This window comes from Rousettus aegyptiacus, unplaced genomic scaffold, assembly GCF_014176215.1.
Source record: "Rousettus aegyptiacus isolate mRouAeg1 unplaced genomic scaffold, mRouAeg1.p scaffold_m13_p_18, whole genome shotgun sequence".
Taxonomy (NCBI): Eukaryota; Metazoa; Chordata; class Mammalia; order Chiroptera; family Pteropodidae; genus Rousettus; species Rousettus aegyptiacus.
Genome location: NW_023416293.1, coordinates 16,527,986 through 16,548,925, shown reverse-complemented (window position 1 = coordinate 16,548,925; position 20,940 = coordinate 16,527,986). Strand labels below are relative to the sequence as shown.

Here is a 20,940-nt window from a genome sequence, read left to right as displayed (position 1 = left end):
AATAGTAAAGTTTCTTCTCAATTCTTATCTGAACATAGCGGGAAAGGTAGGAAATTCCCAAGAGCTAGAAGCGAAGAAGGAGCAGAGGCAGCCAGGCCGCTGTCCGGGCCGCGCGGGGGCGGGAGGTGGCCGGGGCAGCGCCCTGGTGCCGAGATGCGGACCCCCACGTGCCAGGCTCGGCGAGGGGTCCCACGGAGGCAGGAAGTTGGAACTGAGATCTGCACCTTGAGCCAAAGCCCTCAAACGCGTCCCCCTCAGAGAGCAAGCGAAAGGCCTGACATGGAGGTGACATGGAAGCTTGATTGTGTCACCAGAGACCAGACGGGGGCGAAGATCCAGGAGACCGTGGGGCACCGAACCTGTGTCCCGTGTGGACTGGGGTGCAGAACGACGCGGCCCACGTCTGGGAATCCTACCGCTGAAAAGGGAGCGTGAAAGAGGTCCTGGCACCTGGAACCCCAGAGCTCCTGACGGAAGCGAGCGTGAAATTTTCCCAAGGGACACAGTCCCACCAGTAACACCCTCTGGAGACGGGTTCTTGATCCTACACCGCGAGACGCGGGCTGTGAACAAGAGCCAAGAAAATGGGCAACAGATCCGGACCCTTCGAAACTGGAGATAGTTAGGCACGTACATTGGACATATTTTTAGAATGGAAAGTCATATAAGAAGAAATAAAACCATAGGCCAAATTACTATGAAAAAATGATAAATTGGAACAGAGCTTATAAAAATAAATTTATGTGGTCACTCAATGTGTAATGTAACACATAAGTTAGTCAATTAAATATAACTTGACTAGAAATCAGTCTAAGAAAAATGACCAGTCTGAGAAAATGCAGCAGAGAAAGCTAAAGATATAGGAAATAGTCCAGAAAGGGGAAGAGACATAGAAAATAGAATGAAAGATGCCGGCTAGACATCCAGGAGCTCCCAGAAGAAGGCATAAAACAAACAGGGAGAAGCAGCATAATTTCAAGAGAAAATAATACGAATTTTCGAAATTGATGGAAGACATGAATCCGTAGACTTAGGAATCTAACAAGTCATGACTACAGCCGCATTTCCACGCGCACGACAGTGACACTATGGGGGGGGCGCTAACGAGCTCTGAAGCGGCAGCAGCAGCACCAGCGCGGGCGGCTGCCGGGGGCCCCCGAGTGCGCGACGTGACCAGCGCGGCTGCCAGGGGGGGGCGCCTGGAGTGCGCGACGTGGGGCCGCGCGGCTTCCCACTGCGACCCTCCGCGGTCGTCCCCTCGCTCGCCCCTCCCCCCTCTGCTCACCCCTCCCCCCTGCTCGCCCCTCCCCCCTCTGCTCCCCCTCCCCCCTCTGCTCGCCCCTCCCCCCTCTGCTCGCCCCTCCCCCCCTCTTGCTTTCCCCCTCTCCTCCCCTCCTCTTCCCCCCCCTTTTCAGGTGGACCGCTCTCGTTGGACGTTCGTGTTTCCCGCGTGCGGGCGGCTCTCTGACTCCCAGGTCCGTCGGGGTAACGGCCGCAGGTGCACCCGCTCCCCTCCTTCTCCCCGAGTTAGTTTCAGCGCGTCGTACGGTGACGGGAAGTGACCCACGGCTGCCCCCTGCGGTGCAGGGGCCCCGGAACTCGGCCTCCCCGACCACGGCGAGGCTGGCGGCCCCCGACCGAGCGCGGGCCGCGCCGCGGGCCCCGGGGACCCCTCGCCCTCCTGGCGCGCGGAGCCCGGGCGCGCCGCTGGCTCGGGGCGGCCGGACGCGGTCGTCGGCGGCCACAAAGCTGAGGGCGGAAACCAGCCCGGAGAACCTCGGGCGCGTTTTCGGCTGCGCCGGGGGCGGCGTCTTCCCGGTTCAGCTCCGCCGCCTTCTTGGCGGCCAGACGCGCTCCGCCCGCGGCCGGCGGCGGGCTCCACCCTGGGGCCACGGGGTGGGGACACCCCCACAGACTCCTCCCTCCGCCAGCCGGGGCGCCCCCAGCCGAGGGGCCCCTCCGACCTCAGCCGTCTGTGCGCGCTGGCGGGCGGGACCTCGAAGCCGCGTAATTAAGTTCCTGTCACCTTAGTCGAGCGCCTCAGGTGCAGCCGCCCCAGGGAGAAGGCGTCAGACCGCGGGGTGGGGGGACCAGGTGGGCTCGAAGGGAGGAGCCGGCTTTGCGGTCTGCGGGGCCGCGTTATCGCGGGGGACGCACGCCTTCGAGCCCGTCCCCTGCTCCCGAAGGACCCATGACTGACGCCTGGCCTGCGGCGCCCACCGCGGTGCTGCCTAGGAGGTCGCCGTGGCTTTGCCAGACGTGCCGAGGGAGGTGCGTGCGCGGTGGGCGTGCGCCAGCGCCCCGCGCCCCCCGAGATCAGCGAGCGGGACATCGGCCCCAGCTTCTCTTCGGGCAACAGAGCAGTTAAGGCAGAACTCCAATTACTGGGCTAATTAACACCTCTGAGTGTAAGCACCAGATTTAAAGGAGGAAGGCACTGGAGACTCACTCGGATCACCCGGCCGCTGACAGCTCGCCTCCGAGAGTCTGGTGGCAAGCGGGTGGCCCCGGGGGCACGGGCAGCGCAGCTCAGAGGCTGCTGGTGGGAGCCGTGGTCTGCAGCTTTCTGAAAAGAGCCTCCCCGTTCTCATAGTTTTAGAGGGTGTTTTAATCCCCTCAGGAGTTTGGTAAATGACTTTCTTTTGGCTCAGCCCCACTTCAAAAATTGTTTATTCCACTGCTGGAAATTCCATTTGTCCCAGGTCTTAAGGTGAAATTAAAATTCCATTTAGGGACTCACTGTGTCTGCAAGGGAGTTCAGCCTTCCTCGGAAAGAATTTTGTGGTTTGCTTCTGCTTCTGCAACCCCGGGCTCGTGTACGTGCAAAGAGGGTCGGAGGGCGTCTGGCCGGCAGACCGAAGCCGAGACGGGACAGCGGCAACACCTCGCGGGGCCGGGCCGAGGGCTCCTCCCCGCCAGCCCGTCCGTTAGAGCCTGTCCCGCGAGGCCCAGACACGGTCATGCCGAGATGATTCTCAAACGTCCGAGACAGACACAGGAAAGAAAATACTTTTTTCCGATAACGATTCTCTTCATTTATTCGAATTCCACTTCCATCTAAGTAGCTGTTCACTTGTTCTGATTTCCGAGGGACGAGCTTTCAAAACCATTCTGCATTCAGAGCCTTTTCCTCGGGCACCGTCGCACGCATCCGTCACGTGTTAAATCGCACTCGGTGCGTCAGCGACTGACTGTTACGGGCCGGGCGGGAGCCAGACGCTCGCCCTCGTGGTACTCAGGGTCTGGCATACGATGGAATCAAGTCACCATCACACAGAGAAGCGTGTGACGTGGGACCTTGGGCACTTTACTAACGTCACCGTGTCTCAGACCCCTCCCCCGCGAGGAGGGGCACTACTTCAGTACCTGCTGCTTAAGGTAGTTGCGAGTCGGTAAGTGTAAAGGTTTTACACAGGTGCCACCGATGGCATCATTTTAGTCATATAATAAGTTGACCTAGAATAATAACCAGACATGGATACGCAGGCGTCATTAGACCTGTGACGATGTCGCCGTTACTGGTAACAGCGACCGTGGTGAGCGTCCTAAGGAGAGGCGTGTGTGAGCACGTGACGCGTGGCCCTCGCCATGGTGGCGTCTCCGCTGAGGGGGTGGGGCTGGGACCGACGGGTGGGTGGAGAGAGTTGCGGGGGGCGGGGGGATGGAGGGTGTGGCGGGGGGACCGGAGAGGGAGCAGAGGGCGGGGCGGCTGCGGAGGGTGCTGAGGGGGGGGGACCACCCTAGAAGGAAGTCCATGTGTGTGTGACATGCGGGAAAGGAGGCCAGCGGGGTTGGCACAGAGGACGCTGAGGACGCAGCGATGGCCGGGGCAGGCCGGACGCCGAAGGTCACGTTCCTGCCCGTGGGAGCAGGGCCCTCCTTACACTGAGCCCGCGTGGGACCCGTGTTCGGTGATCTCTTTCTGGTGCGAGCCCTTGCTGGCTGGCTTGGGTGGGTTTAGCCACGTGACGCGACTGTTTTCGTAGGTCACGCGTAGTTGGATAGCATCCGCGTCCTGGGGTCGACGTCGGTCTCCTATTTCAGCCTTCCAAGGATGACGAGTCCACCCCTCCGTGTCGGAGCTGGTCAGGCACGGTCTCTCTGAGCAGAGCAGACGTGACACTGATCCGGGTTCGGGGGCACCTGACGGTCGAGGGCTGGTGACGTCTCAGGCATTGGCGGGGTGACGCCTCCTGCACAGGCAGCCGCCCGGGGGGCCTGCCGCGGTTCCTGGCGTGAGTCTGTCCCTCACTGGATGGCTTTTGGAAGTGAGGGGCCCCCATGGGTTGACGGGCTTATGGGGTGCGTTGTGATTGAAGAGGTTCAAGCCTGGTCCCAGTGGCCACTTGTCACCACGGCTACCGACGACCGTCTTCTCCCGAGCCGGTGAGAGCGGTCTTATTTTCGCGGTTCGACCCAGGAAAGGCCTGTGCGGGCTCACCCGGCCCTTGAAAGCAAGTCGGGGAGACTTGACTACGCTCCACGACTTCCCAGAATCGGACTGGAAGGAAAGCCGCCCCGTGCCCTCTGCCCTGGAGCTCCGAGAGGGAGCGGGGTTCCCCGGGCTCTGCCGGGGCCCGCTTTGGCGGTGGGGATCCTGGGCCCCAGGTCCGTGAGCCACGAGGCTTTCTCCCCCATCCCGAGAGCTCTTCCTCTCCCCGCCCACAGGCTGCTTGCACGTTTCCCTCGCCTCTTTACCGCGCGAGCCCTTCTGCCGCATCGTCGCGTCGGAGCCGTCGTTCTGGCACGCGACTCCATCTCCCCTGCATTTCCCGCTCACACGGCTGGGCCCTAAACCGGCTCTCTCACTGGTAGGGAGCTACTCCTGACCTTTCACCCTTTTGTGGCCCCTTCCAGCACGAGGCGCGTGGATAATTCCAACACGAGACTGGTGGTCCAGATTGAAGGGGACCCAGGTAAGAAGATACCTTTCTTCTCTTTTTCTTCTAATCTGTTTATTGATTTTGTTCTATAGACAAATTCCTTCCATCCAAAAAAGAGATGCTGTGTGTAATCGTTGTGGAAACAGCGCGTGTCTTGGTCCGTATGCCGACTGCGAAGATGAACTCGTGCAGGTGGACTGGCCAGTCATACCGATTCGCTTCGGAAATGCGTCCCTCCGTTATTTAGAGTTGATGCAGTGGTGGACGCCTCCGCCAATGAAGACATTTTATTTCGTGTATGATAAATGTCAAATACAAACATTAAATTTTGATATTTTATCAAAAAAAAAATTTCCTTGGAGTAACATCAGTTAGGGTGTCCTCGGAGCAAGCCATTCTGGGGTCCAGGCCCCAGGACCGGAAGTCATCAGCAATTCTGTTCAACATTCACCTGTGGAAGGATTTACCTGCTAGAAAATCATTTTACTTTTTTTTTCCATGATCGAATTTTTAATCATTCTACTTTTTCTCCCCTTATGTCAGGATGCAAATTTGGACTCCATTATTTTGATCTACCTCACTCTCCCTCGTGCCAAAAATGTTGTCCAGGAGGAATTGCATCATGCTGTTTACCTGGATTTGAACAGTGTATACACAGTTCATTTGAAATCATAAGGTGAAATTTAAAAATACCCGAAGAGACAGGGTTTTTTTAAAACTTTACGTCAGTGCGACTTGGAGGTGGGTAGACATATCTGCAAAGCGCAGCCAGGTCCTCGACGACGTCGCCAGGCCATCGATGACGTCACCAGGCCATCGATGACGTCACCAGGCCATCGACGACGTCGCCAGGCCATCGACGACGTGTCCAGGCCATCGACGACGTCGCCAGGCCATCGACGACGTCTCCAGGCCGTCGACGAGGGACAAGGACAGCGTCACAAGCACACCGCACCTTCTGTCACTCACGACCTTGTCTCGTTTCAACCTGGTCACGTGTGGTCGAGGTGCTCTGGGAAGGTCTCCACTTTCAGTGGATTCAATTGTTTCGTGTTGCTTAACTATCAAACACTCTGAACAATTAAGCAAGAGTCAATTCTCTCATTCAGGCCCTTTGAAAGTGCCAGGGACTCAAAGCCACCTCTGCTCCATGTCCCGGGGCACGTGCTGGCTCCGACGGGCGGGCGGGCTTCATCCACAGGGAGACCTGGGCACCCTGGTACTTCCTGGGCCCACATGACATGACTCGGCCCGTAGAGCAGTTTCTTTCTTTCTGTTAATCGTAATTAGTTATAAATATGCCGATTTCAGTTCAGCTTTTAGCTGTCTGGAATGCCTAGAACGATTTCTGTAATTTGACGGCGGTGGATCAGTGCGCTTACGTCGCTGCACTTGGGGCCTTCGCCTCCCTGTGCCCCCGGGAACACGTGGCTCCCAGGCGTGCAGACGGGGGCTCCGTCCGGATCCACAGCCTTCATCGCAGGCCCGAACCTCTGTCTGCTCCAACAGGCCGCAGTTTCTCTTCTGGGCCACGTTACACTTCCAGAGCCAGAATTTCCTCCCCAAAGAAAAGACCCTCCTCAAATAAAAGTCCTGAAGGGCCGCCTTGCTCCGGCGCCTCCTCCACCCACAGGACCAAACCCAGTTTCTTCGCCTCATTCAAAAATTTCCGTCCTTCATCCTGAGAGATGCAGAGGAGGGAGCAGAAGGAGTCAGGGCCCAGCACGGAGATGAAAGAAATACAACCCAAACCCCAAATTCCATGCTCCCAAACACACACACTCACATTGAGCTTCCACCATCACCGAGCAGGGCGCCCCTCACCGGGGCCGGCTGGGGCGCATGGGGGGTGAGGGCGCTCGGTCACACAGGGGAGAGGCTCACGCGTCTGGGGCTCGGACCAGACGCCTCAGCCAGAGACGCGAGTTCGTAAGTTTTCTGCATTTAGACGATAACTCGACCCATTCGTGCCGATGAGGTTGCCTAGGAACAGAGTCGGGGGAAAAGGCAGGCGGGTCTCACGCGGTCCGCCGAGGTGCGCCAAGCTCCTGACCGGCCCGGTGCTCGCCTCGGTCAGGCGAGGGCCCCGTGGCCGGGGCCGCACGCCCGGGAGCCGCCCACGCCCGCCTGACCGCGTCTCTCCTCTGTCCCAGGGAGCGAGGGCGGGGGCCGCAACGCCATCTTCTACGAGCACGTGACCCGGGCCCTCCAGGCCACCCTGTGCGGGGACCTCGCGCTGGGCCGTTGGGGCAACTACAGCACCGGCGACTGCTTCATTCTGGCCTCGGACGACCTCAACGCCTTCGTGCACCTGATCGAGGTCGGCAACGGGCTCGTCACCTTCCAGCTCCGCGGGCTGGAGTTCCAGGGTAAGACGCGCCCGGCCCCAGAGTCGAGGAGGACGAGGGTGTGACCGATGCCTGTCCTACAGAATGAGGCTCGGGGCCTGGCCGCTGCGGCTGCCGTTCCGTCCGCCGGGACCAACGCGCCCCGGCAGCCCGGGGCAGGGAGGGAAACACGTCGTCCGCCTTCGGGGTGGCGCGTCAGGACTCTGGTTCTGGCCCTTTCGGGGAAAACTCAGAAGCAGCAGGTCGCGGGACCCGAGTGGGCCCCACGTGGAGTCCGCCCCGCCTGAAACAGCCGGTTCTGGGGGGCGCGGGGTCGTGTCTGTGGCGGTTCCGGGGGGCGCGGGGTCGTGTCCGTGGCGGTTCCGGGGGGCGCGGGGTCGCGTCCGTGGCGGTTCCGGGGGGCGCGGGGTCGCGTCCGTGGCGGTTCCGGGGGGCGCGGGGTCGCGTCCGTGGCGGTTCCGGGGGGCGCGGGGTCGCGTCTGTGGCGGTTCTGGGGGGCGCGGGGTCGTGTCTGTGGCGGGCCGGTCGGTCCGCGTTCTGAGCCTCTCACCTGTGAGAGGACGGTGACGAGCAGCGCGGCTGCCCCGTGACGCCGAGCGATTCCAGCGAGACGCCGCAGACGCAGGCCCAGCGTGACCGCGCCTCGCTCCGCGCCCGCCGCGTCGGCCCGAGTGAAGGTCTGAGCCGGGTCCCCATCAGTCGGACGCTGGGGTCGGGCGGCGGAGCGTTCAGGGCTTCGCTTCACAGACGCGCAGGCCCCTTCCCCTGGGCTCCGTGCCGGTTTCTGCTGTCGACACACGTTTTTCTAACACGTCCTCCGTGTCCAGCAAAGTTCTGACGCTGGCGGCGCCGTGGGGACCGCACCGGAAGAGCACGGAAAGTACCGAGGAGACGTGAGCAAACCGAGGCGGCCGGGGGCGGCGCCGTCGGGGAGCAGACGAGCTTCCGAGCCGGGATCGCTGTGAGGGTGACCGCGAGGGGCCGCCGCCCTGGGCGGCGTGGTCAGGGGAGGCCTCCAGGGCAGGGGTCCCCAACCCCGGGCCGGTACCGGTCCCGGCCCGTCAGGAACCGGGCTGCACAGGAGGAGGTGAGCGGCGGGCGAGCCAGTGCAGCTCCATCTGTGTCCGCAGCCGCCCCAGCGCCGGCATCGCCACCTCGGCTCCGCCTCGGATCGTCAGGCGGTAGATGCTCGTAGGAGCCCCGGTCCCTGGTGCCAGCAAGGTCGGGGACCGTTGGGCTAGAGGACAGGAAGGGGGTGTTCCAGGCCGGGAATGCACAAGTGCGCTGTGGATGAGCCGGGAGCCCCGAGTGGGTCCCGCCCAGGGTGACTGGAGGTGATGAGCATGCTGGGACCAACGTGCCACACACAGGATGGGCGGTGAGGCCAGGGCGTGGGGGCGGGGCCGCGTGTCGTCCCGCGGGAATGGGGAGCCCCGCGGGGCTCTGGAGGGGGGAACGGCCACCCTCGTTTGCACTGTAGGGGATCGTGCTGGTGGCCGTGTGGGGGTGTCCTGAAGGGGGCAGAAGCAGAAACAGGGAGGCCACGTGGGCACATCTCAGTCACCTAGGCAGGGGAGCTGGGGGCGTGGAGCGGGGAGGAGCGGACCGGACACCGGGCTGGGGGCTGGGGCCCAGCATGCCCCCCGGCTTCCGCCTGCGCGGCACAGGCGCGTTCACCAGAATGGGGAGCCTGGGCGAGGCCGACCCTCGCACCTGGGGCCTGAGCAGCCGCACCCGGTCTTCCCAGGGGGTCTCCCCTCCAAGTTCTAACCGGGCTGGCCCTGCTCAGCCTCCGAGAGCAGAGGGACGGGGCGTGTTAGGGCGGCGTGGCCGTAGAAGGGACGTTTGGATGTAAAGCGCCCGCGTGCCGTCCAGGAGCACGCCGAGCAGCTAGTGGGGCCGGCGAGGCGCGGCTTCTCGGGAGACGTCTGCTCGGCCTTGTTGAACGGCGAGCGCTGGGCGGGTCCCGCGAGGGGCCCCGCGTGGGGCGCTCGGCGCCCCGCTGAGAAGACACACGGGACGAGCCACGCGTGACCCGTGAGGCGAGCGTCGCGGTGGCGTGTGCGTGGGGCGCTGTGCACGGGGGCCGCTCGGGGGGCACTGGAGTCGGGCCGGGTCGGCGGGCGGGAGGCCACGGCCGGAAGGCAGAGGAGCCGACAGCTGGGACAGCAGGGAGGCACGTGGGGCCGGGCGCGGCCTCGGGAGGAGGGCTCACAGGCAGGGCCGGACAGCAGACGAGGCGCCAGGTCAAAGCCAGCCAGCGCCTCGCAGGGGCCAGAGGACGTCTCCCGGCCGGGGGCCTCCCGCCGCCCTTCCCCGTCTTCGGCACGGGTACCCGAAGAGCCGCGTCCGTTCCTTCAGGAACGTTCCTCAGCGGGCGCGGCGGTCGTTTCCTGCGGGGAGGGGGCGCCGAGGTTCCGCGGTGCGCCCCCTGTGTCCTCCCGTTTCACGCTCTGACCGAGGGGGGAGCTTCCTTTGGAAAAGGTGGAGGGAGAGCGAGCAGATTCTGCAGCGCGGTCGAAGAGGCCTTTCCCCGAGCCTTCGCACGGGGGCCACGGGGGGGGTGCCACGGGGGGGCCGGGGGGCCACGGGGGGTGCCACGGGGGGTGCCACGGGGGGGCCACGGGGGGGCCACGGGGGGGCCACGGGGGGGCCGGGGGGTGCCATGGACCTTAAGTGTCTCAGACACAGTAATGCAATGGAGTCGTCTATTTGAGAGTTTTTGTTTCTTTCTGGACTCGAAACGAAGAACTCTCAAAGCCGGCCTGGCCGGATCGCAGTCAGGCGGCTTACGGCTTCCTCAGCACACTTGACGGATCTTGGTGTTCCGAGATTCGCAGTTAATTAGATTGCAGAAGTTTGCAGCACTGCGTGTGCCGGACCCCCCACTCTGCCCCGCCTGCCCCCCGAATGCCGCGGTCTCGCCCGGACCCCCCACTCTGCGGAGCGTGACCGCGCCCCGCAAGAGCTGGCGGGTTAAGACGGCAAGTGTCGTCTCGTTTCTCACTGTCGCGTGAGCTGGTCGGTGTCTCTCTCGCCGCTCACACCGGGGTCACTCCTGCAGCGCGTCTGGCCGGCTCGTGAGCCGGGCTGGAGGGTCCAGGGCGCCACGCCAGGGCCGGCTCCCGCCCCGTGCGCTGGCTTGTCCCCACAGCACCCGCGGCCTCCAGCGGGCCACACCGGGCGTCGTCACAGACAGGTGATCATGGGAGTCCGGAAGGGGGAATGCGAACACCGAGGCCTCTCGCGGCCCAGCCTCTGGGGCAGGCGCCATGTCCCTCCCGGGCGCCGGGGCCGTAGCGAACGAGACAAACGCCAACCGAGGCCGCAGGGAAGAAAGGCACGATTCCTGCCCCGCGCCTTCCGGCCCACGCGCCCCGCAACAGGCAGGGTCCTCTTCGGGGCGCTGCGAGGCCGAAGGGCAGACGTGCGGCTGCCGCTGGGTGGATGCGCGTCGCCTGCGTCTTCCCAGCCGGGGCCTGCGAGGAAACCGGTCCGGAGCCGAGGGCGTAATCACCGGCTCTGAATCCGAGGGAGGGCGTCAGACAATGTGCTTCGGAAGCTCACGGGTTTTCAAAAGCAATGGCATCTGTTGGATTCCAGTCCCATTTAGCCCGTCGTTCGAGCAGGCGGATATGTGTCCGATCCACACTCCCCTCCTGTCACCCCGGTGACCCGGCGGGACGGTGTCGCCGATTCCTGTTAGACTGGGGCAAAGACGATGCGGGCCGCAGCCCCGCAAACAAGACGCGGCCACCGGCCCGAGGAGGCGCAGACCCAGGGACGGCGGCAAAGTCGGCGCATGCGACCGCGACCGCGGAGCTGAGGGGCCCACGCGCTGCGGCCCTCAGAACGGCCCCGCCCCCCCCCCCTGTTTAACTGACGGGCAGAGCCGAGTGCCAGCGGCGTCTGCTCCCCCGGACCCCCGGCTCGCGGCTCCCCGCGGGCTGGGCGGCCCTCCCACCTGGCCCTCCTCCCCCTCCTCCGGGGCGTTCGCTTGGAATCTGGACCACGGTGTTTTCACGGCTCATTAGACATTAAGTCACGGGGGGTAGAGCCTCTGTCACTCAACACCCCCACCCCACGTCAGGACAGTGGACAGAGCATCGCAGGGGACGTGGCCGCCTGGGACGTTGGGAGGAGCCTCCGTGGACACCAGAATCCCAGGGTTATGGCGGTGAGCCAGAGCCGGTCTCATCACAGAAGGGGGCGTAGACGGGCCGGGGAAGAGGCGGCCGGAGAGGACGGTGCGGGTGCAGGGAGGGAGCAGCCCCAAAGCCCCAGCGAGGAGCGAGGGGACATCTTCCGTGTGCCTCGGAGCCAGCCCGAGAGGCCAGCGGGAGGGGTCAGCCCCCTGGGGCCGAGCAGCAACCAGGTGTCCACCAGGGCGCGGAGGAGGGGGGGGCGGGCAGCATACCGGAGGAAAGGGCGCGGCCGGGGGTTCCAGTGTCCAGGGCGCGGCCGGGGGTTCCAGTGGCCCCGGGGCGTGGGGGACGGGGTGTATGAAGCAGCAGGACACTGGCCGCCGGGGGGAACCATCTGAACTGCCCCCGAGCGGCCTCTGGCGGGGGGCGCAGCGGGTCCCCCGCCTGAGGCTGGCTACGCAGGGACGGCGCCGAGGCCGCTGGCACCCGCCACGGCTGTGTGCGGGCAGCTCCCATCCCCGGCCGCAGCGGAGGACGCCGCGCCCGCCCCTCAGCGAGGCCCGTTCTCCGGAAATCACCTCAGGGGGCGGCTTAGCAACGTGAGCGTCGTTTTACGAAGCGGGTTTTTGGAACGCTCAGAAAAATCGAATCAGAAACACACGGCGTTGTGTGGACATTCGCCTTGTCTACTGCTCGTGCGGATCCGCCCTCCTCTGCTGATTTATTCACTTCTCAGCACTTTCTCTCCGGTGAATGAGACTGCGTTTGTATATATTTTCTACATTCCCATGTGGTCGAATTTTTCCACTTTTTGAGAACACAACCGATATTGATCACTTACTTTGTCCTTTTATTTACAACACAGCTGTGATGAAAATCATGTTTGTTTTTGGGCGTTGGCATGCACAAAGCATGAACGCTTCTCATCAGGCCATTATCCCTATGCCGGGCCTGGGGCCACCCAGGGTGGGCCTCAAAAAATGATTCTAGATAACGAAATAAGTAATAATGTGACAATCAAGGCCCGTTTATTCAGCGGATGCCTACGAAGTTTGTATATTCGGTTCCTTTTCCTGCAGGCCGTGAAAAGTTGAACAAACCCCGCCCTGTTAGACGGTGACACCCGCCCTGCAGAGACAGGACTCCCCGTATTACCCGTGTCCCCCCCCCCAAGCCTGCCCCACCCAGTGGACACGTCTCACTCACGATGTCAGAACAGTCAGTCCTTCCATGAACTCTACAGCAGGTGCGACTGTCCCTGTCTCGGGGATATAGATGTAGAAATACATAAAGGACGAGTCGCTCTTCTTTAAAACCTATTCAGTGCTGAAACTCAAAAACAGGCGTTTTCCCTGGACGAGCTGCGATGCGCCGCCCCAGCAGCTGGGGCCCTCATTCCCGCAGCTCTGCAGCCCGACGCCCGATGACCCTGGCAGGGCAAGCGTGGGAGTGGTTACCGGGACGTGGCCGCATCTGCCATCAGGTCTGGAAACTATCACACGGCAGGATTAATGTCTGAGAAACGGTATCAGCCACCTCCTGGTTTGGCTAACACCCCATAACCACCGGTATGTGGGGACATTTTAAAAGTATCTGTGTAACCCGATCTTATCTGAAAAGTTAATCCCACCCAAACCTTGATCCTAACTGGCTAATCCATGCATAGCTGCAGCTCCGGCCCTAATCTCGGAACTGTCTAGGATTCTGTCGTCACCGTGGCAACGTTCAGGCCATCAGGGAGCCCTCAGAGCTCGAGTGATCCATTAAGTCCTTTCGTTGCAAACCTTATGCATAAAATGATGGGTTCTCCATTCGGAATTCCTAAGTACGTCTTTTTCTTCATTTCAAACTACGTGGCATGGTGGGAGATGCCATGCTTGCCTGGACAGCGGGGTCTGGGGGGGACGGGGGCTCCCCCGGGGGACGCCGCCAGGCTCTGCGTACCTGAACGTCCGGCACTCAAAAGTAAGTTTCTGGGAGAAAAGGAAGATGATTTGACTTGCATTAAATGAGACTCGAAAGTTGCGTGCATTTTCTCAACAGTAAACGGGCAGGAGTGTGGACACATACATATAACACGCATGATCATGAAATTCCCGGAGGTAATGATCGGCCGTGTACACGCTGCCTAGTCTCACGCTTCGACGTGCCCGGCGCCAGGTGCGCGGTGTCACTGACGTGGTTCGTTCACTTGCTCCTGCCGGCCAGCAGAAACACGCAGCTTCAGGCGGCGTGAGCTCGTAACCTGCCAAGCCGCGTTACACAGTGCGGGCTGAGGGAAAACCACGAGTTTTCCGTTCCGAAGCCCAGGCCCTGCTGCTGGACACGTGGCCGCTGAGACTCGGGGTCCTCGGCTGTGACAAGGGAAGTGACCGCCCAGCGTGACGCAGTCGGAAAGGTCCCTCGGAGTCGTAAGTGACGTCGCCTCGAGGGCAGGCAACGTCCTGAGGCAACTCGGAGGAAAGCGACGCTGGCTCGGCCTACGGGAGGCGCTGCGCCCCGTTTTCGATCCGGCCCGCCAGGCAGGGCGTGGGAACTCTTCGATTCCTCTGGGCGGGTCCAAGAGCGGAGGGAGGCCCCTTGGGATGCGAAACTGTCGCACTGAGGACCTCTGCTGTGGCCACGGAAGCAGGCGCGTGACGACCTGTGGCCACGAGCCTCGTCTTTCCCCTCCGCGCGCCGGGCCGGCCCTTCCCCTCGGTTCTCGGCGTGAGGCTTGGCGGACGCGCGGACCGGTGCGGGCGAGGCTGTCCAGGTGAATGACGGCGAGCGGCGAGCTCGGGGCTTGAGAGGCCACCCCTGTCACCGGCTTCTGTTCTGCCCTGTGCCTCAGTCACTGTCACCCTATTTCCCCACCTCTGAGGTTCATTGAAAGGGGGTGATTATCTCATGGACGTTTAGCAGTCAGGAAGTCGGAAGTATAGCGGGACGGCTCCGTGGTGACAGTGGCCGCCACGCTTCTCCCGCAGCGGGGAGGCCGTCCCCACGCGGACCACCGCAGCCCTTCTCTGTCCCTGGAGGCCTCAGGGAAGCCAGAGCCTCTGGAAGATGAGCTTTTTTGTGGGAAGCTCGATTCTTCGGAGTCAGAATTCGACAACCGAGCGCCTGGAAGTGGACCGCATTTCTCTTACTCTGACGAGCGTACAGATCATTTTTATCTTCCCTAGAGGTTCCTTTGTTAGGAATTCTAATTTTTACCAGAGGAAAAGAAAATTTTCAAGTCCATGATTTTATCATCATACGGGTTGAAGAATAATATTTTAAAGACATTGAAATCTCTACACGAACTTTATTTGTGTTTAGACAGATCTTAAAGCAGATAGAGGCTACTTGAAATACAAAATTGTTGTAATAACGATTTCTTCTCAAAAATTAAACCTGGTGATGTCTAACAGGTACAGGGTCGCCTCCCCGGGCAGGTAGCTGGAGACAGGCGTCCCCTTTCATCTCACGTCGTGGGGCTCTGTCCCAGGTGGGGGGAGAGGCTGAGGAAGACAAGGACCAGTGTCGGGGAAGAACACCCCGCGGCGACCTTGAAAACGAGCGCTCACGAGCTTCCCGAAGCTGTCTCCGACGGTGCTCCATCCGGTTGCCGAGAGCCCTCGCCGTGGCCAGCGGGCAGGAGGCCACCGCGGTGCCGGGGCCCCGCCTTCGGGAAGGCACGCGACGGCCCCGCGGCCCGCGAGGGGCCACATCCCCGACGAGATGCGGCCGGGGCTGGGCCCACCTCCCGCATCTTGTGCCTCCAGCGTGGGACGCGCCCCCCGTGAGGCCCAAACACACGTGGCGCCGCCTGCTCCAGGCTCCGCCATGGCCTCTCCTGTGGCCCAGAGCAATTCGGAAACTGTGACCGCGGAAGGAAGTGTGTTGTATGTGAAAACCCCGGGCACGCGCCCCGAAGCGTGTGCTGCCTGAAAGGCGCTGGCCGCCAGCTCCGCCACCCGCCCCGCCGAGGGGCCGCCGGTGTCCCCAGGGCGCCTCCTCTCTGTCCCCGTGTTGCACCAGCCCGGGCCTGGCGTGCCGGGCTGAGGAAGGCAGAGCTCAGGCCAAAGAAACGTCTGGCGCAGTCGTTTTAAAGCACGGTTGCTTCTGAACTGGCCAATGCGCGGGGGTTTCCCGTGGGGTCCGGGCAGCGCGGCCGGCGCGGGGCGTTTTTGCTCGCAGCGCTCGTGTCGGACGAGCCGGAAGACGCTCAGGAGGCCGGGGCTGGACGGGGCCGGCGCCCGGCTGGAAGGGACGCGACCTCGCTGGGCGGGCAGAGCGAGCGTCGGCGTCTGACACAGCCTTGCCGCTGCAGGGGAGGCTTGGACGCACGTCCCTTCGAAGCCCCCGTCACGTAATGGCCTGGCACGGCTTCCTCTGACCTCCCGGCGAGCAGCCTGCACCCCATCGCCTTCCCCTGCGATGGGACGGGGGGCGGCTGCCTCCTTCCTGTCCCCGGTCTCTTCTCTTTACCCGTGAGGCTGCGGGGGACACGGCGACTCCCTTCAGGTTTCCTCGGGGCTTAAAACCCCGTCGCCTGCCCGTCGCTTTCAGAACTAAGTTCAAACGTGTCCATAGGGTCAAGTTTGCTACCCCACCGCTCTGGCCCAGGCCTCCTGGGGCCAACGGCCACCGCCCCACGGGAAGAGGGAGCAGGATGGGGCGAGGGGTGGGCTCGATTTTCAGGCGCCAGACCTTCTGTCCGGACACCTGTCCCCCTTCTGCGTCCCAGCTTTCCCACGAGAATGTCACCTCTGCCTCTAGCCTGGCTGGCCGTGGAGACGGGCCTGCCCGTGCCAGCCAGCCACACGCACATCCACGCTCCTGGGCTCTTCAGGGAGAAGACGTTGGATACGGCGGCCGTCAAGGCGGTGGGAGGAAGGTCCCTGTACCCAGGGTGTCCTGCGCGGTATGACGTCCTCCCTGGGCTCACGAGTCTGACACCTGCCCTGCGTGGCACTGGCCTCTGGAGAGCCACATGCCGAGGCCGCCTGTTCTGGCCACCTGTGAAGTCCTTCGCCTGTGCGCTGTGGCCTCAGCGGGCAGCTCGCCGGGCCTCGCGCTCGGACTTGCTGTGAGATGCCGAGAGGGATGGGGTTCGCCAAGTCGCACGGTGTCCTCTCAACGAGGGTCCCGGGGACGCCGTCTTCCTGGGGTCTCTGCCAGAAATAACTACGATCCTTCCAAACAATCATTTTGTTTTTGCCTTAAAGACGCGAGAAGCTCTTCGAGTTTTCTCTCTCCGCAGGCTGCCGGGAAGACTGAGCAGCGTCGTAAGCACACAGGGCGTCGGAGAGCGCAGCGGGGTCTCCTGGCGTCGTTCTCGTTCCCATTTACCTTACGCTTGATCGTTGGCTTTTGTTCTGTGTAGGCCTGTTTTCGGATTGACTTTATTCCTTTTTGGAATTAAGTCTGAGTAAGTAAGCCAGGCCCAGCCTGCCTCCCGTAGATGTGGCAAACAGAGCATCTGGGGGGGATGGGGGGGGATGGGGGGAGCTCACTCCTCCGGAAGCGAGACAGTGGAGGAGGGGACAGTCAGATGGTCGGGAGAGGCGCCCGCCCCGGGTTCCAGCTGCACTCGGGGAATTGATACATATCCTATGCGACAGGACATCTGGGATCTGAGAGATACATTTTCAGTTCAAACTCTAAATTTCCACAGCTTTAACTAGGCCTTCTGCTCTGCCAGAACAGAAAGGCTCAAAGATACTTTCGGCATTAATTTTCAAAATACTTCTTGAATGCCTTCTGCGCCCCGCCGACTCAGACCCTGAGCAAACAGCGGCATAAGAGCTGCGCGGGTCCGTGTCGGTGCAAACGCCTGGCAGAGACAGTGGCGGGGGGAGGTCACGGCGGGGGGCGGCGGACCTGCCAGCGTCCCGCGGCGGGCGGGGGGGGGGGTGCCCCAAACGGTGCGCGCCACCGGGGAGACCGCGGGCTGGTCTCCCGTTTGCAGAAATAGCTGGCTTTCGCTATTTTTGTGTTCGCTTCAGTGGATCGTTCGCCCCCAAGAGAAGCCACCCGGACCTGCCTGAAAGGAATGATTATGAAAAACGTCTGGCCGTCGTGGCGCGTCTGTCAAGCCCGGCACCCCGTGGCCGGCAGTCGCCTCGACCGCGCTTTCCCTCATCAAAGTCGAAATGCGCGGGCTGCTCGCAGCGCGTGGTGCTAACTTATTTCTCTCCGATGGCAGAAATCCAAACTCCGCATCATTTCATGTAGACACACACCTGCACCCTCACACACACACACCCTCCTTCTAGTTTGTCTGATGTAAAGAGAAAGACAGACAGACAAACCTGACATTCATCCCAACATGATAAATGCTAGACCCAGGTGGGAAAAAATGAAGGAGGGAGGAACGGAAAAGAAGCTCAGGGTTTCGAGGCGCGACGTCTAACATGTAACACATTTTGCTCATCTGTCTAAGGTGAGAATCCTCCTTTCTGCTTCTTCCCTGTGTAGTCTGTTTTTAAGAAACGTCTTCCTTCTTTCGTTGGAAGGGAGTTTCTTCCTAAATTACATTATTACTTTGCAGCAAACCAGTGCCGTTGGTGTGCCAGCAACAATATCCGGAATACGGTAAAAATTTCTAGATATGTAAAGGGGCAGAAAAATGTGATCCATAACCAGGAAAACCAATAAGTAGAAACCCACCCAGAGATATTGGAGTTAACAGGAAAGAAGTTCCAAACAGATAATTTTAGGGGTTCAAAGAAAAAATCATGTCATCACGAACTGATGGAGATGATCAACAGAAAAGAAAAAAGGAATTCTAGAGGTGAAGAAAACACTGTGTCTGAAATGGAACTGGTAGAGCTTAACAGAAGAAAAGATCAGCGAACTTTAGTCATTTCCAGATAGTAAACAAAAGTTGACATAATCACCAGCTAGCCTGCACTATAAGGAAGAGTAGAGGAAATTCTTCAGGCGGGAAAAAATGAGAGCAGAGGGAACATCGATTATACACGAACGAATAAAGATTGCCAGAATACGCGAGTGGAGAGATTCTTTTCCTGTAAAATGCCTTTTAAAGATTGATCGTTCAAAGCAAAATAACAACAATCGATTGTGGAGCTTAAACGTATGACGGAGACAATAACACAGAGGGCGTGAGAGAGTAAATACGCCTTTGTAATAGTCTCACGTCGCAGGAAAAATGGTGTGAGACCATTCGCGCCTGACCGCGATGAGGGGAAAATGCACCAGTCGTCGCCAGAGGAGCCACAGACTCTTAAACGAGGACTCCTAGCTAAGCGACACGAACGCTGATGAGGATATAATAAAATGCTACACGTTACTTAATTCAAAAATAAGATCGGGGGCATGCCAATGGGAAAATTGGACAAATAAAAACGGAGAGCGAGATGGCAGATTTATACCCGGCCGTACAAACATTCACATTAAATATCGGTGGGTCAACCACTATAATTAAAAGATGGAGATTATCTGACTGATAAAAAAGCAAGTCCTAACTACATACGTTTTGCAAGAGAGACGTTTCAAATACATGATGTGGATAGGTTAAAAGTAAAACGACAGGTAGATCCCTTACAAGCACTAGTTATAAGAAATCTGGAATATCCGTATTAATATCAGATGTCGAGATGAAATATAGAACCAAAGTCAGGAATTTCATAATGATCGAAGAGTCAGTTCCTCAAGAAGATTGGACAGTCGTCGACATGCATGCAGCCGGGGCTACCATCGTCTTATGAGATGCCGAACCCCCGAACACTCGGCCCCAAAGCTCGGGGACCAGGCGGCTCTCTCCCCTGGCCTGCGGGTCCCAGAGGAGAAGCCAGGAAAGGATGGGAGGGAGGGAGGGAGGGAGATTTTTAAAACTCCCCCGAGCGTCGCCTACATTTCCTGTCTCTGCTTCTCTCCTACCGTTCTCTCCGGAATTCACGCCAGCCAGGCGCCCCGCCCCCCACGGTCTCCAGGCCTCTCTTCCGAAGGCCACCATTCGCCTCCAGGCGCTCAGTCCAGCCGTTAGTTAGTCCCTGGGCCGTAGGCACGGCCCACGCGCCCTCCTTTTGACTCGCCTTTAGCCGCCGGTCGCACAGGTTTTCTTCCGGCCTCACAGGTCACCCGTTGGGGCCACCTCACCTCCCCGTGTGCCGACAGGCTCAGAGCCCCATGTGGGGACCTTTCTCCCCGCTCTCCGCGCTCCGTCCCAGGTCACCGTGAATGGCCTGCGTGTACCGACCGTTACTCCCAGGCTGTAACTCTCTGCCCGGCGCTCTCCCCTGGGTGCCAGCTGCCCACTCGCCATCTCCGTTTTGATTGACAATGGGCAGCGAACACCTAGCAGGTCCGGAAGCCAACTCCTGATCTTCCCGCCGGCCTGCCCGAAGCCCCCCCCCCCACTCACAGTCACCCCTTCTCCGGAAACGGTGATTTCGTCGTTCTTCAGAACCCCGAGCTTATTCTCAACTCATCTTTTCAACATCCACATCCAAACTGCTCAGCCGAGCCCATTGGACGACCTTCAGATAGATCCGGAATGTAATCATTCCTCCAGCCGCCTCGGTCTCAGCCGTGACTTCTTCTGTCCCATTGTTCCATCTCCTCCCCCTCCCCCGCTTGCTCCTTCCGCTGGGACCCGACACTTCCTCGCTGTACTGGGGACCCGACAGGCTTGCTCCCACCCCAGGGCCTCCGACTCGGGGTTCCGCATCCCAGGGTCCTCTTCGGTCAGCTACGTGCACTGCAGGCTCCCACCGCCCTGGGCCTCTGAGTCCTCGCTGCCAGTCCACCCCCGACCCAGCACTTAACCATTTTTCACCCTCGGCGTATTTTCTAGTTTTCCTATTTACTTGCTTATTGTCTGTCTTCTTCACCCTAAGTCCATGAGCTACACGGGGACGGGGCATTTCACATTTTTTCATTGCTAGGCCCCCTTGCGTGGGACAGCGTCTGGCACCCAGGAGGCATTCAGCATTTGGTGAATGAATGAATTTGTTAGCTCATTTACGTATTTATCCACCTCCAACCGCTGGACTTACGGAGCTTACAAGCAGGAAACACCGCAGTGGTTTATCGGGTGGTTCCTGATGGCTTGCGTGTGCCGTTCTGTTTGACCTGGTCGGCAGCCCGTGTTGCAGGCGAGGAATCAGCCTGGCCCCGTCAGCCCACTGGACCGAGGTCAGGTAACCGACACCTGCTGCCCCTCTTCAAAACCTGTTGGCTAACGACTGCCTCCCACTGAAATGACATCCATCTACGCTGAAATTTAGATGGTACCCTCTACCCCCAAAGTCTTTTAAACAGTTCAAATGTAATTAAGTAGGAACTCTAGGTAAATCATTCCTGGTGCAGGCGCATCCTGAAGCGAGCGTCTCTTATGATGGAAACTCTCGGGGACCGTCACACTCTCTTTCCCTCTGCACCCTGTCGCCCCGCATCCTCTCTCCTTCCCAGCTCCGCTCCGAGCGACTATCATTGTCCGGGGCGAGCTGCTTTTTCACTTAACCTGACCCTCGTCTCTCGATCTGCCCTCTTGCTCTGCCGCGCCCGCCGCGCCCGGTCCGCCATCGGGAACTCGGACTCCGTCCGCCTTTTTCGCCCCTTCTTTGCCTG

General features: G+C 60.6%; 1 protein-coding gene across 1 annotated transcript in view; it reads left to right on the top strand.

The window, feature by feature from the left end:
• The window catches only part of PCNX2 (pecanex 2), a 163,435-nt gene that overhangs the window by 123,504 nt on the left and 18,991 nt on the right, over positions 1 to 20,940 (top strand). Inside the window, exons 24-25 of the mRNA XM_016163383.2 lie at positions 4,858 to 4,916; positions 7,037 to 7,252. Of these exons, the coding sequence (XP_016018869.2) occupies positions 4,858 to 4,916; positions 7,037 to 7,252 (275 nt within the window). The remainder of the gene's footprint in view (positions 1 to 4,857; positions 4,917 to 7,036; positions 7,253 to 20,940) is intronic.